This window comes from Balaenoptera borealis (assembly GCF_965194805.1).
Source record: "Balaenoptera borealis genome assembly, chromosome: 1".
Lineage (NCBI taxonomy): Eukaryota > Metazoa > Chordata > Mammalia > Artiodactyla > Balaenopteridae > Balaenoptera > Balaenoptera borealis.
This window is the reverse complement of record NC_138860.1, coordinates 109,036,780-109,054,116: the sequence shown is the minus strand read 5'-3', so window position 1 is coordinate 109,054,116 and position 17,337 is coordinate 109,036,780. Positions and strand designations below refer to the sequence as shown.

The 17,337-nt window shown below is 39.1% G+C and overlaps 1 protein-coding gene across 2 annotated transcripts in view; it reads right to left on the bottom strand.

Moving 5' to 3' along the window:
* Positions 1-17,337, bottom strand: part of DPYD (dihydropyrimidine dehydrogenase) — an 815,942-nt gene that overhangs the window by 15,193 nt on the left and 783,412 nt on the right. For both annotated transcript variants that reach the window (XM_082383233.1, XM_082383234.1), the window contains one exon: positions 838-978. In XM_082383233.1, the coding sequence (XP_082239359.1) occupies positions 838-978 (141 nt within the window). The remainder of the gene's footprint in view (positions 1-837; positions 979-17,337) is intronic.

Sequence of the window (17,337 nt, the reverse complement as noted above, 5' to 3'; positions counted from 1 at the left end):
ACCTGTATTAGGTGATCAGAAGAATATGTAATATCGTACCACAAGCAAATAGGAACTTTCTCCAAGCTGAATAAGGTAAATGAACTACAATTTTTAACAATGGCCATTTTCTCTATTTTGAAAATTCATTAATCATCTTAAAGGGATCTTATTTTACTTTATTATACTTCTTTATAGCTTGAAATATTTAATGAAAATAATATTATTCTGTAGTTTTTAGCCTGAAGACAGTTGAATGCCCATTTTTTCTTTGTTGTTCCATGGCAGACTCTCAGCTGAAGGATGAACTGGGAAGAATCTCTGGATCATTTCATGTGGTAGGAATACAACTTGTTGGCTCTTCCAGCTATAGAGGATTTCTGGTCCCAACCAGACCACCTAGTTGGTGGGAAAATGCTTTTTCTTTCTAACTGAAGCTCAATCAATACTGAATGGAAGGGCATTCTCTTTGGTAGAAGGAAGCAAGTCCTTTCAGGGTCATGGCAATAAATTGTAGTTCTTTTCCCTCTGCACGAGAGCATAATGCTTCCTCATGGCCATAATTGTGTGAATTTCTTTTTTTGTTTGAATTTTTCCTTCCAATTTTATGAGTGATGAAATGATACTAAAACAATACTGTGCACTGAATGGTGGTATCGTTAGTATGAGTTATGGCTTCTCTTTAAAGAAAATCACTATGTTATGAGGGTGAGAGGACAGACAGCTATGTCACTGCTAAGTAGCAATGTTTGGCACGTCTGGTCTGAATCCCACACTTTGTGACAGAAGATGCTTTCTGCTACATAAAGCCAAGAAGAAACATGCCTCACAGCAGCCTAATTGCAGCAGGATTCTTACCTGGTAGCCAGAGTCATTACAGGTCATGTAGCATTTGCCACAGCTGATACACATTTCTTCATCAATCACAGCCACAACTTGCTCGAAGTTGCTCAGTTCACCAAATGTTCCAAGGTACTGCAGTGCTTTTCCAATCACATCCTGAAAGATAGGCACGGAATTACTTACAGTGTTCATTGTAAAACATTACCATGTGATGATTAATATCTGTCCAAATTTCCCTGTTTTTATAGAATGCTGCATTATATAACTTAGAAGCTTTTGGATATTGTAGTTCTCACAGATATACTTTTTATAATTGTAGCTTACATATTTCTGTCTCCTGAAAGATGGGCTTTCTCTATATATCTAGCGTAGAAACACAAGACCTAACTAATTGCATTCAACAGGTTTTCTACAAATGATCTAAATCAGTGTTTCTGTGGACAGAAGAAATGATACCCTTTTCAGTGGTTGTGGCTTACTTTTTCTCAATTTTGGACTTTGAATGATCCAAAAGTAATGAAAAGTGACAAAGGGTAATGCACTGATACTAGAAAACTTTAGACTGCTAGGAATGAGGGGAATAAAAATGTGGACACTATGCATTTATAGCACTGCATTTGGAGTCTAGATTTCATTTAGAAGAGTGCTTTGATAGCATACCCACCTGTCATGCCTTGAAGAGTACATTTCATTACTTAAAAATTCTAATTTATGTTAATTTATTAGGTTAATTTAATAGCTAAATAAGATGCTCTTTTACTATTAAAGAACTAGGATTTTCTTCATTCACCACTGAAGATTTTTCATGCTGTTACACATTGCTTTGTTCTTCATATTAATTGGAAGTGTGCTTAAAATGTGAAGCACAGAAGATGTTTCATCAACAATAAGAAACACTTTGTTTCATAAAACAAAACAGAAGAATGTAACAATGTTTGTCAAATTAGTATGCTGTCAAGATTTTCTGCTTCTGTTTTTAACTTTTAAGAAGACAGTCTTTTGTTTGAATTCAAGGTCCGTGTTCAAGGTGGTTTGACTCATATTTAAAGCCATCTTCCTATATTCTCTATGGTATCTTATTTTCTGCTCTTCTTTTTATGACCTTGGTTACCCTTCTTTACTCTATTTTTTCCCTATTTCAGCTCTAAGTGACAATATGCTCATGACTTTGAGCTTTTAAACTGAAATAAAGTTTACATCATTATATACCATTCGTGTGTCTCTAAAAAAATAAGGTGATCAAAAACTTACTGTCTTTACTATTTTCTTTTCAGTGTGTTGAAGGTATAATTTCAGTGATACCACAGTCTGTTTGTAGGGGGGGGGCACTTGATGTCCAAATCAATATCTCCATTCTGAATTTCTCTCACAAACTTAAGATCTACTTTTATCAGCTGCATGATGAGCATTGTCATTAGAATTTGGTATGTCAAATTCACCACTCACTGAATTTTTCACTAGCATCACAAAACTGGATCTTCCTTCTGATTTCCTTAGTCTTATTAACACTGTTAGGATATCTTCAGTCACTGAGGCTTGAAATTTCAGAGCTGTATTTCACTCTGACTTCTCCCTACTCCAAAATCTCATCAGTTGCCAAGTCTTCTGAGCTCTGGATCTGCAATATCTTTTGAATCCTCTTTCCATGTCTACTATAATCTTTAACCATTACTAATTAATTTCCCATTACTTCTAATGTAGTTACAAGAGCCTACCTAAGTCTCATCCTCGTATTCTCCCTTTCCTTTCCACCTTATGCAGTGTTATCATCTTCATCTACGCTGTAGAGCACAGATTAAATTTTCTCACTACCTTACTCAAAAATCTGTTGAATCAAATACAGTTTCACATTTAAGTCTAGCATTTAAGGCTTTCTACCAACTAGTCTTTTTTGGTCTTATTTCTCACTTCCAAACACCATGTGCTTTAGCTACACTGGACACATGCCCTACACTGAACACACTTGTCAGTCAACTCCTCTGGCACCTAATTTTATCTTGAGCCCTCTGTCCAGAATACCCTTCCTTCCCATCTTCACTTTGAAAAATCCTGTCCATCCTTCAAAGACATCTCACATGCCACTACTTCATGAAAATCTCCTTAATTCTTCCTTCTCCTTTCCTAACCAAATTGAAGATGTGATCTCCCTCTTCTTCATTCTCTTCTTCCTCTGTCTCCTACATCTTTTCCTCCTGCCCTTTTCCCCTCTTCATCCTCTCTCTCTCTCCCCCTCCTACCAATGCAATGGCCTATAGTGTTTTTTTTTTGTTTTTTTGTTTTTTTTTCGGCCTATAGTGTTTTATCTATTATGTGGAACTAATGGTTACAGATTACTTTGAGTTCTTACTATGTATCAGGCCAGTGCCATAATTTTTAAGCATTTTCTCATTTAAATCTCACACATTTTATAGAGGATGAGATTACTGACATTTAAGGTATAAAATTAAGTAAATGATGAAGCAGGGATTCAGACCAGTGCTGCCTAACTTCAAATTCTATGATCATAAGCACTCTGCTTTACTGGCTCATCTGTTATTTCTCTATTTAGCAAATTTTACTTCATGATGTAGATATTTTCTACATTTAGCTCCTTATTTGCAGTCTCTTAGTAGGCTTTATTCATCTTGGTATCTCATGTTGTGTATCTTGCGCCTCAGATCACTGAAACATAATGGGTACTCAAATATTTGTTAAAATAAATGTACCTTTAGTTTTTCTATATACTAAATATTCAGCAAAATATTAGGCACACAGTTGTATGAGCTAACAGCTACTTTTTGATTTACCGAATACTTTTGTTAATATGAGATTCACAAAAAGATTTGAGTACCTCTTTAAATACAAAATAATCATAGTCAAAGTATCTGGATATGTTTAATATTTTCTAATATTTTAAGACAGTAAATGCATGAGGTCACTCTATGGCTGTAAAAGACTATACATGATAGAAAATAATTTTTTCAATCTAGTAAACAAATTAGTCAAAGCAGTTGTTTCATTGAATTAGATCATGGCTTGACTGAAATCATCAGTAAATATTCAAAAGATGATTAAACAGGAAACTCCCTAGATGGTCATCCAGCTTATAAGGCTTATTCCAAAGAAACAATGCATATTTCTAAGAGATTTTATTGTAGGAAGCAAATTCTCATTCTGTGTATATCAAATATGCCTTTTGCTCTATATTGGAGATTTGCTGTTGTCATCTATTAAAACATCCTTGTTTAATGTGAAACTAAATAAAACAAAGTCCTTGGAGCCTCTAAAAATTATTTACACATGGTGTTAAAAATCACCCCTCATTCATCATAGTTCTTAAGAAAATTATGTATATATATATATTTAATCTGGAAGAGGATAAAAGAATGGCAACTATTTTAAGTTATTTTGTAAAGAGTAATCAAAGAAAATGAATTATCATTCTATGTGGCAGAAAACGTGGACATTTGTTTAAAACTCAAAGCTTTCAGGTAGTACTGCCAGCTTATAAATACGCTTGAGTACACGTTCTGGAATTTGGAGTTTGCTGAAAGTTGCATATAATCAGTAAAGCACATATGGCTAGTCTAGTCCCTGTTGGACACACACCTGTGGAGATTAGGGTACCTACATTCATTATTCCAAGCAGGGTGTGGATATACAAAGGTCGCGCGATCTGCTATAGCCATCCCTGATTAGTGGAAAAGTTTATGTGTGAATGTGTATGTGGGAAAAGTGATGCCAAGTTCTTTAAAGTGTAGGTGATACGTTTGATTTAAATATGTTTTCCCAAAATTAATGTTGGGAAGTAGTACAGAATTCTAGAGTCACATCTTTGTCAATTAATTATTTGTTTGGGATAATCAAAAGTATTTTTAAAAACTAGATCAGTCAATATTTCTGTTTGATATAAAGTTTGGGATCAAAAGTGAGGAACTAGGGGAGGAGAGAAGATGGCGGAAGAGTAAGACGCGGAGATCACCTTCCTTCCCACAGATACAGTAGAAATACATCTACACGTGGAACTGCTCCTACAGAACACCCACTGAACGCTGGCAGAAAACGTCCGACCTCCAAAAAGGCAAGAAACTTCCCCCATACTTGGGTAGGGCAAAAGAAAAAAGAAATAACAGAGACAAAAGAATAGGGACGGCACCTGCACCAGTGGGAGGGAGCCGTGAAGGAGGAAAGATTTCCACGCACTAGGAGCCCCTTCTCGGGCAGAGACTGCGGGTGGCAGAGGGGGGAAGCTTCGGAGCCACGGAGGAGAGCGCAGCCACAGGGGTGCGGAGGGCAAAGCGGAGAGATTCCTGCACAGAGGCTCGGCGCCAACCAGCACTCACCAGCCCGAGAGGCTTGTCTGCTCAGCCGCCGGGGCGGGCGGGGCTGGGAGCTGAGGCTCGAGCTTTGGTCGGATCGCAGGGAGAGGACTGGGGTTGGCGGCGTGAACACAGCCTGAAGGGGTTAGTGCACCACTGCTAGCCGGGAGGGAGTCCGGGGAAAAAGTCTGCAGCTGCCGAAGAGGCAAGAGACTTTTTCTTCCCTCTTTGTTTCCTGGTGCGCGAGGAGAGGGGATTCAGAGCGCCGCCTAAACGAACTCCAGAGAAGGGCGCGAGCCGTGGCGATCAGCGCGGACCCCAGAGACGGGCGTGAGACGCTGGGGCTGCTGCTGCCGCCTCCAAAAAGCCTGTGTGTGAGCACAGGTCACTCTCCACACCGCCCCTCCCGGGAGCCTGTGCCGCCCGCCACTGCCAGGGTCCCGTGATCCAGGGACAAATTCCCCGGGAGAACGCACTGCGCGCCTCAGGCTGCTACAACGTCACGCCGGCCTCGGCCGCTGCAGGCTCGCCCCGCCTCCTCTGTACCCCTCCCTCCCCCCGGCCTGGGTGAGCCAGAGCCCCTGAAGCAGCTGCTCCTTTAACCCCGTCCTGTCTGGGCGGGGAATAGACGCCCTCAGGCGACCTACACGCAGAGGCGGGTCCAAATCCAAAGCTGAACCCCAGGAGCTGTGCGAACAGGGAAGAGAAGGGGAAATCTCTCCCAGCAGCCTCAGAAGCAGCGGATTAAATCTCCACAAACAACTTGATATGCCTGCATCTGTAGAATACCTGAATAGACAACGAATCATCCCAAATTCAGGAGGTGGACTTTGGGAGCAGGATATATTAATTTTTCCCCTTTTCCTTTTTTTTGTGAGTGTATATGTATATGCTTCTGGGTGAGATTTTGTCTGTATAGCTTTGCTTTACAATAGCTTTATTTTACTTCACTATCTTATAGCCTCTTTCTTTCTTTCTTTCTATTTTTTCTCCCTTTTACTCTGAGCCGTGTGGACGAAAGGCTCTTGGTGCTCCAGCCAGGCATCAGGGCCGTGCCTCTGAGGTGGGAGAGCCAACTTCAGGACACTGGTCCACAAGAGACCTCCCAGCTCCACGTAATACCAAACGGCAAAAATCTCTCAGAGATCTCCATCTCAACATCAAGACCCAGCTTCACTCAACAACCAGCAAGCTACAGTGCTGGACACCCTATGCCAAACAACTAGCAAGACAGGAACACAGCCCCATCCATTAGCAGAGAGGCTGCCTAAAATCATAATAAGGCCACAGAAACCCCAAAATACACCACCAGACGTGGACGTGCCCACCAGAAAGACAAGATCCAGCCTCATCCACCAGAGCTCAGGCACTAGTTCCCTCCACCAGGAAGCCTACACAACCCACTGAACCAACCTTAGCCACTGGGGACAGATACCAAAAACAACGGGAACTACAAACCTGCAGCCTGTGAAAAGGAGACCCCAAACACAGTAAGATAAGCAAAATGAGACGACAGAAAAACACACAGCAGATGAAGGAGCAGGGTCAAAATACACCAGACTTAACAAATGAAGAGGAAATAGGTAGTCTACCTGAAAAAGAATTCAGAATAATGATAGTAAGGATGATCCAAAATCTTGGAAATAGAATAGACAAAATGCAATAAACATTTAACAAGGACATAGAAGAACTAAAGAGGAAACAAGCAATGATGAAAAACACAATAAATGAAATTAAAAATACTCTAGATGGGATCAATAGCAGAATAACTGAGGCAGAAGAAAGGATAAGTGACCTGGAAGATAAAATGGTGGAAATAACTACTACAGAGCAGGATAAAGAAAAAAGAATGAAAAGAACTGAGGACAGTCTCAGAGACCTCTGGGACAACATTAAACGCACCAACATTTGAATTATAGGGGTCCCAGAAGAAGAAGAGAAAAAGAAAGGGACTGAGAAAATATTTGAAGAGATTATAGTTGAAAACTTCCCTAATATGGGAAAGGAAATAGTTAATCAAGTCCTGGAAGCACAGAGAGTCCCATACAGGATAAACCCAAGGAGAAACACGCCAAGACACATATTAATCAAACTGTCAAAAATTAAATATAAGGAAAACATATTAAAGGCAGCAAGGGAAAAACAACAAATAACACACAAGGGAATCCCCATAAGGTTAACATCTGATCTTTCAGCAGAAACTCTGCAAGCCAGAAGGGAGTGGCAGGATATACTTAAAGTGATGAAGGAGAAAAACCTACAACCAAGATTACTCTACCCAGCAAGGATCTCATTCAGATTCGATGGAGAAATTAAAACCTTTACAGACAAGCAAAAGCTGAGAGAGTTCAGCACCACCAAACCAGCTTTACAACAAATGCTAAAGGAACTTCTCTAGGCAAGAAACACAAGAGAAGGAAAACACCTACAATAACAAACCCAAAACATTTAAGAAAATGGGAATAGGAACATACATATCGATAATTACCTTGAATGTAAATGGATTAAATGCTCCCACCAAAAGACACAGGCTGGCTGAATGGATACAAAAACAAGACCCATATATATGCTGTCTACAAGAGACCCACTTCAGACCTAGAGACACATACAGACTGAAAGTGAGGGGATGGAAAAAGATATTCCATGCAAATGGAAATCAAAAGAAAGCTGGAGTAGCAATTCTCATATCAGACAAAATAGACTTTAAAATAAAGACTATTACAAGAGACAAAGAAGGACACTATATAATGATCAAGGGATCGATCCAAGAGGAAGGTATAACAATTGTAAATATTTATGCACCCAACATAGGAGCACCTCAATACATAAGGCAAATACTAACAGCCATAAAAGGGGAAATCGACAGTAACACAATCATAGTAGGGGACTTTAACACCCCACTTTCACCAATGGACAGATCATCCAAAATGAAAATAAATAAGGAAACACAAGCTTTAAATGATACATTAAACAATATGGACTTAATTGATATTTATAGGACATTCCACCCAAAAACAACAGAATACACATTTTTCTCAAGTGCTCATGGAACATTCTCCAGGATAGATCATACCTTGGGTCACAAATCAAGCCTTGGTAAATTTAAGAAAATTGAAATCGTATCAAGTATCTTTTCTGACCACAACGCTATGAGACTAGATATCAATTACAGGAAAAGATCTGTAAAAAATACAAACACATGGAGGCTACACAATACACTACTTAATAACGAAGTGATTACTGAAGAAATCAAAGGGGAAATCAAAAAATACCTAGAAACAAATGACAATGGAGATACGACGACCCAAAACCTATGGGACGCAGCAAAAGCAGTGCTAAGAGGGAAGTTTATAGCAATACAAGCCTACCTCAAGAAACAGGAAACATCTCGAATAAACAACCTAACCGTGCACCTAAAGCAATTAGAGAAAGAAGAACAAAAAAACCCCAAAGCCAGCAGAAGGAAAGAAATTATAAAGATCAGGTCAGAAATAAATGAAAAAGAAATGAAGGAAACAATAGCAAAAATCAATGAAACTAAAAGCTGATTCTTTGAGAAGATAAACAAAATTGATAAACCATTTGCCAGACTCATCAAGAGAAAAAGGGAGAAGACTCAAATCAATAGAATTAGAAATGAAAAAGGAGAAGTAACCACTGACACTGCAGAAATACAAAAGATCATGAGAGATTACTACAAGCAACTCTATGCCAATAAAATGGACAACCTGGAAGAAATGGACAGATTCTTAGAAATGCACAAACTGCCGAGATTGAACCAGGAAGAAATAGAAAATATGAACAGACCAATCACAAGCACTGAAATTGAAACTGTGATTAAAAACCTTCCAACAAACAAAAGCCCAGGACCAGATGGCTTCACAGGTGAATTCTATCAAACATTTAGAGAAGAGCTAACACCTATCCTTCTCAAACTCTTCCAAAATATTGCAGAGGGAGGAACACTCCCAAACTCATTCTACGAGGCCACCATCACCCTGATACCAAAACCAGACAAAGATGTCACAAAGAAAGAAAACTACAGGCCAATATCACTGATGAACATAGATGCAAAAATCCTCAACAAAATACTCGCAAACAGAATCCAACAGCACATTAAAAGGATCATACACCATGATCAAGTGGGGTTCATCCCAGGAATTCAAGGATTCTTCAATATACGCAAATCAATCAATGTGATACACCATATTAACAAATTGAAGGAGAAAAACCATATGATCATCTCAATAGATGCAGAGAAAGCTTTCGACATAATTCAACACCCATTTATGATAAAAGCCTTGCAGAAAGTAGGCATAGAGGGAACTTTCCTCAACATAATAAAGGCCATATATGACAAACCCACAGCCAACATTGTCCTCAATGGTGAAAAACTGAAACCATTTCCACTAAGATCAGGAACAAGACAAGGTTGCCCACTCTCACCACTATTATTCAACATAGTTTTGGAAGTGTTAGCCACAGCAATCAGAGAAGACAAAGAAATAAAAGGAATCCAAATCGGAAAAGAAGAAGTAAAGCTGTCACTATTTGCAGATGACATGATACTATACATAGAGAATCCTAAAGATGCTACCAGAAAACTCCTAGAGCTAATCAATGAATTTGGTAAAGTAGCAGGATACAAAATTAATGCACAGAAATCTCTTGCATTTCTATACACTAATGATGAAAAATCTGAAAGTGAAATTAAGAAAACACTCCCATTTACCATTGCAACAAAAAGAATAAAATATCTAGGAATAAACCTACCTAAGGAGACAAAAGACCTGTATGCAGAAAATTATAAGACACTGATGAAAGAAATTAAAGATGATACAAATAGATGGAGAGATATACCATGTTCCTGGATTGGAAGAATCAACATTGTGAAAATGACTCTACTACCCAAAGCAATCTACAGATTCAATGCAATCCCTATCAAACTACCACTGGCATTTTTCACAGAACTAGAACAAAAAATTTCACAATTTGTATGGAAACACAAAAGACCCCGAATAGCCAAAGCAATCTTGAGAACGAAAAATGGAGCTGGGGGAATCAGGCTCCCTGACTTCAGACTATATTACAAATCTTCAGTAATCAAGACAGTTTGGTACTGGCACAAAAACAGAAATATAGATCAATGGAACAGGATAGAAAGCCCAGAGATAAACCCACACACATATGGTCACCTTATCTTTGATAAAGGAGGCAAGCATATACAGTGGAGAAAAGACAGCCTCTTCAATAAGTGGTGCTGGGAAAATTGGACAGGTACATGTAAAAGTATGAAATTAGAACACTCCCTGACACCATGCACAAAAATAAACTCAAAATGGATTAAAGACCTAAGTGTAAGGCCAGACACTATCAAACTCTTAGAGGAAAACATAGGCAGAACACTCTATGACATACATCACAGCAAGATTCTTTTTGACCCAGCTCCCAGAGAAATGGAAATAAGAACACAAATAAACAAATGGGACCTAATGAAACTTAAAAGCTTTTGCACAACAAAGGAAACCATAAACAAGACCAAAAGACAACCATCAGAATGGGAGAAAATATTTGCAAATGAAGCAACTGACAAAGGATTAATCTCCAAGATTTACAAGCAGCTCATGCAGCTCAATAACAAAAAAACGAACAACCCAATCCAAAAATGGGCAGAAGACCTAAATAGACATTTCTCCAAAGAAGATATACAGATGGCCTACAGACACATGAAAGAATGCTCAACATCATTAATCATTAGAGAAATGCAAATCAAAACTACAGTGAGATATCATCTCACACCAGTCAGAATGGCCATCATCAAAAAATCTAGAAACAATAAATGCTGGAGAGGGTGTGGAGGAAAGGGAACACTCTTGCACTGTTGGTGGGAATGTAAATTGATACAGCCACTATGGAGAACAGTATGGAGGTTCCTTAAAAAACTACAAATAGAACTACCATACGACCCAGCAAGCCCAATACTGGGCATATACCCTGAGAAAACCATAGGTCAAAAAGTGTCATGTACCAAAATGTTCATTGCAGCTCTATTTACAATAGCCAGGACATGGAAGCAACCTAAATGTCCATCGACAGATGAATGGATAAAGAAGATGTGGCACATATATACAATGGAATATTACTCAGCCATAAAAAGAAATGAAATGGAGGTATTTGTAATGAGGTGGATGGAGTTAGAGTCTGTCATACAGAGTGAAGTAAGTCAGAAAGAGAAAAACAAATACAGTATGCTAACACATATATACGGAATCTAAGGGGAAAAAAAAAAAAAAGGCCATGAAGAACCTAGTGGCAAGACGGAATAAAGACACAGACCTACTAGAGAATGGACTTGAGGATATGGGGAGGGGGTGGGGTGAGATGTGACAGGGTAAGAGAGTGTCATGGACATATATACACTACCAAATGTAAAATAGATAACTAGTGGGAAGCAGCCGCATAGCACAGGGAGATCAGCTCGGTGCTTTGTGACCACCTAGAGGGGTGGGATGGGGAGGGTGGGAGGGAGGGAGATGCAAGAGGGAAGAGAAATGGGAACATATTGTATATGTATAACTGATTCACTTTGTTATAAAGCAGAAGCTAACACACCATTGTAAGGCAATTATACTTCAATAAAGATGTTTAAAAAAAAAAATAAAAAAGTGAGGAACTAGAGGGCCCCCATCGCATCCCTGCTGCATCATACTTAATGTATTAGGCTTAGTATGAAATTCTTAGTTTTGGCCTGTTTTATTTTTACAGGTGATTGAAGTATTTTCAAGTTGTGATTGATATCTGGCGTGTTAACTGTCCTTAGATTTAAGTCTTCTACACATCTGATTAGCATACTATTTACGATGCCTGTAAAAAAGTGTCATTCAAAGGCCAGGACCAAGGACAGTGTGCTGTGGGCAATCACTATGATGTCTATCCAAAACAGATCAAAATTATTTGGACATAGCTGTTTAATTACTTTACCATTTCCTTATCTGTACCATTACCAATGTCACAGGTTCTTATCTGTTGTATCAAGTTCACTGCTTGCCTAATAAACCTATCAAAATAGGAAATGAGATAATTTGGTTTGTTCTCACAGAATTTATGCTGACACTTGATAATTTCTTCCTTTACTAATGCTCTCAAGTCAAAAGTTTAATGATCCTTAATGAAGCTTTCTGGTCTACTTCTATCTTTTCTTCACTCCCCTTGCCACATCAACCTTTTCCTTTTCTAAAGAACCTGGAGCACCATTTATTTTTTAGCAGTGTGATACAGCAATATCATACTAAAATAGTTTCAAAAATATAGCATACAATTTATTTTCGATATCCTATACAATGTCCTCTGAGCTAGGAGACAGGGATGGCGACTGTACAATTAGAAAGGGAAGTCTTGAGTTTAAATTCAGCAGAACTCTGATAACAGGACTCAGCGTGAATAAGCTGAGTTGGGAGGGCAGAGACAAAGCATGATTCAGGAAATAAAGTAGTAAGTAAATTAGTGGAGAAGGTGAGAGAAGCAAGCAAACCAAGAGATGGGGTAAAAGCTAGCGACGACCTGGGAACTGAAGTGGGTGAGAGAGGGTGGAGTGGAAGGGAGCTTGTTACTGAGAGACAGATGGGTGAGGTTTGGGTGTAGTCAAGGTTGGTTCAGTACAGATCTGTGGCCCTGATCACTGTATTCTTTTCATGTGGGCTGGCTCAGGCTTTAAAGTAGCAAGTTCTTGCCAGACACTTTGGATTTAAATACATTTAATGAGGCTAAATGTGATGCGTTTCTACTTTATCCTTACCTATCTTGGGCTTCACCTCTCGAATATGTTTTCCCTATCCTTTTCAGTTCTAAGAGCATTCTTTATGGGGATGCTACAAAGATAATAGGAGCTGAACAGTTCTAATTGTAAAAGTTAACAGTATACCATCTGCCCTAAATAGTGGGTGTACTCTCTCTTTTTTTTTTAACTTTTAATAGACAAAATACTTTTCCATTTTTCCTAATATTTTCTCCAAATTCAGATAATTTGAGGCTTTGGTATTTCTGAAACATTTTAAAATCTTGATGCTACTCTTTTATGATCATCGTTGGTAATGTGATCTCTATTTTCTCATATGACCATTGCATACTGAGTTATCTAAATGCTTCACTCTTTTCCTGTTCCTCGTGAAACTCAGAGATTATGTCATCAAATTTCAATTTGACAGCCTCTCATTCTTCTTGAACCATGTTCAGGTTAGAGCTCTGACTACGGGATTGTTTTCTATTGTTGTTTCTGAGCTCCCTGAAAGTAGATTTACTAAAGGTGGCATACTTGTACATTTAAGCTCAGACTTCCTTTCTGTGGCCTAACAAACTCTACGATGATATGGGATGGTTACTTTCCTTCAAGATTCTTTTAGCTGCCATTTTCCCCAAACAGATTTTTATAAGGAACCAGAAATAAGTCAATGCAGTAAGTCTCTCATTGCTTCTCTCTCCTTTGTGAGATTAAATTTCCAACAAGGCAATTCAATAATTTTGCCAATGTTTTGCCTTTAGTGGAGTGGGATTTTCATCTGAAGTCTGTAAAGGCTTGCATCACTGCTCTATCTTGCCTGTCCATATTAACCATCTGGTTACGGGGTCTCTGATGTAGTCCCCAAAAACATTTCTGTTTTCCTTTCATTTCACTCTCCTGAAGCTGCTTCCTCCATGCTTCACTTTCACGTATGTGGATTTCCATGCATGTGTATATCTTTTTGACATATACTGCTCCCCCCTCCCAGCCCTTTCATTAGACTTATTTATTCCAAAGAAGATATACCTTTCCATCATCATATTCCGGTCAGGAATCACATCTCAAAACATCCCCGTAAGACTTAAGAGTTGATTTTTACCATATTCTGTTCATGTGTTTTAAAGTGCAGTTTGATAATTTTTCATCTGCTGTTTGTCTGTATATAGACAACTGAGAATGTTAATGCCTCCCGCCCATTTCTCTGGTATCTTCTGAAAATTGCTGGGAAAATCCTCCACTATTTTTCTTCCTGTGCCATTCCTTTTATGCTCCATATTATCTAATATGCCTTACAGTTTTATATGAGTACTTTTCTCCTTCCCCTCACAACTCAATTGAAATAATAAACCTCTCGATCAGGCTGACTGGTCTCCTGCCAACACTGTCTTGCCAGTCTTATGAGATGCAGTCTATCTCTTCCTAGAAGCAGCAGGAAGAAGAGATGAAAACATCACTAGTGCCCCTAAACCATTCATTTTCCTACCCAGAAATTCAAAGACGTTAGAGATACATTCCTGGCTTCATAAAGAGAATGAGAATTCATTCTCATATATATCAACAGAAGTGGGAAGCATTCGGGGAACTTTATAAGTCTTGGCAGACTCTCAAATCTCTGTTATATGCTGCCTGGGACTAAAGCACGTTTCTCATTTAGCAGGGCCAAATGTGCACACTGTCACTTCAGTTCTCTTCAGCCAGGAGATAAAACGGCTTCCTATTCGGTTTCTTTTCTCTAGCACAGGTGAACCTGTGGAATGTGTTAGGAGCTTCTTCAGAAGGTCCTGGTTCATCTTTTAGAAGGAGACCTTTACATCTATTGCTGGAGGTCAGTTGTCTTTTTCTTACTTTATCTCATTCTTTCCCTTCCCCTTCAGCACTGATTTTGACTACCCTCCTCTTCCTCAGAAGCCTTTTCTTTCACAAAAGCGACAGCTCCGCAATATGGCAATATGTATGGTAAATGTTGTGTCACTATGAAATGGAAATCCAGATGTAGGATTGATAAAGAGGAAATTGACTGGATGCCAGGCTGACTCGAGGGCCCCAGACTATTCCCTGCGGTGGGACTGACAGCCTCTGAGACCATTTTTTGGCTTCCAAGGACGCAAGGAAAAGCTGGATACCATGTTGGCTAGCGAAGACTTCTGGTTCTCAAGGACCCCCTAGTCACAGTGTAACACTGGGATTAACCACTCTTGATGCTCTAGCTGAAATCCTTAGATGCTTAATCAGTATATCCCCTTGCCCTTTTACATCATGTTAAGACTGAGCAAGAAAACTGGATTATTTTCCTCATTACTGCCTCTCAGTTTGGTCCTTTCTAGGAAATCCTATTGAACAAAAGAATGAGTTTTGTATTGGATTTAAGGTCCCATGGCTGAATTTATTCCAAGTATGTATTAACACTATGCTTTGCAAACATACTCATATGCTTGAAATGCCACCTTCCTTTTTTTTTTTTTTCCCCTTTCATGAAAGACAGAAGAAGATAGTGATTAAGGCCCAAGTTTTAGAGCCAGATTTTGGAATCAAGTCTTGGTTTTCATGTCTTCCTAGCTGTGTGACCTTAGACAAGTTATTTAACCTCTCTGTTTATTAATTACTTAATCAGTAAAATAGGGAAAATATGGATACCTGATAGGGTTATGGTGAGGATTAAATGAGTTAATTCACAAGCATGCAGAACAGTGCCTGAAACCTCATAAGTACTCAATAAATATTAGCTTTTATTATTAATTCTCTGCTTAATTAACACTAATTTATTAAACTCCATGTTAAATATCACCATCTCTGTGAAGCTTTGCACAATTACCCGAGGCGGAACTAATCCCTTTCACTCCTCTGTGTTCCCAGAGCATTTTGTACATATTTGATTGAACTGTAAATAATTTTTAACATGTGTCTTTCTCCCTTGTTAGACTATGAGCTCCGTAAGGATAGATATCTTTCTTTTTAAAATTCATGTTGTATTCCCAGTTTCCCGGATTGCAGCGAGTGCATAATAAATATATGTTAGCACTACATCTCCACCAAGATCAGGAAAATCCTGGTGCCTTGAACCATGCCTTGTTAGTCTCTGGACGTAGACCCAGTCCTTAGCACACTGCTAAGGTCACATAGCAAATACTCAATAAATACTTACTGAATGACTGATATTGAAACTGCCTACTTCTGAAGCAGCAGACCATTAAGTCTTATCTGAGGCATTTGAAAGAAAAGAAGAACAAAAGATGAGATCTACTGAGCATGGCTTGCTTAGAAATAATATCGTCACACTCATAACCAGAGAAGATGGGGGTAGATTAGAAATTTGAATGCATGACTGAAAAACTTGTTCAGACAAGAGGGGCTTAGTTAACTTTGTGGGACACTGGGGCCCTTTCTATAGCAGATGGGGAATAATATACTGTGCTAGCTGAGAGGATAAACAAAGCAGTGACACAGAGTTTAAACTATTGAACAGAGGAATCTATAAAGAGGCCAGCAGCGAGGAGGGAAGAAACACGCTAAAATAAACAGATAGGTGGACAGGGAAAATATTGAGCATGAAAACAGATAACCCAGGCCCTCAGGAAAAAGGGAAGATGGAGAAATGGTATGTGGAGAACAGAAGAAAGACTGTCGGGAAAACATAAAAGTAATGATGAAGCAGCAGAGGGAAGTACGTAGCGTGCCTGGGTAAGTGTGGTACGATAAAACAACAAAAGCACCAGAAGAAATGTCTGATTCACATGCAGAGAGAAAATGACTCTTAAAGGGAACGTGGCTGTTAATTTCAATGGGGACTGAACAACCACACGGCCGCATCATCCAGATGGAGTCTAAAATAATGGGCAAGGGGGCAAGGGGCTCGTACGAAAATGACAACAACCGTGGCTCCTTACATTTGAATAGAACTATGCCTCGTGCAATACTTTCACACACATCATTTCATTTAGAACAATGGAGTTGAGGTCTTCTGACATTATCTAGTATTTATTCTCCTTCCTGCCCATCTCCCACCTAGACTGTTACAATAACCTTCTAACCAGTCTTCCTGCTTCTGTCCTTGCCCATCTAGGATCTTGTATCAACACCGCAGCCAGAATGAGCCTCTGAAAAATTTTGTCAGATCACATCATTCTTCCTTTTAAAAAGCCTCAATAGTTTCCTGCCAAGGACTTTCCTACTTCGGGGTCTTTGCATTTTCGGTTCCTTCTGAACGGAACGTTCTCCCCCCGATATTTATCTGCATTGATCACTCTCTTACTCTTTGAAGTGTTTACTCATATGCCATTTAACCAGGCAGGCATCTCCTGATCAGCCTCTCCAGCAATTACTTTTCTCCTAATCCTGCTGTATCTTCTCCACAGCACTGTGACCATCTGACCTAGTATGTACCCACTCGTTCATTTGTTTATTGTCTGTTCTCCTTACTAAAATGTAGACACTATGAAAGCT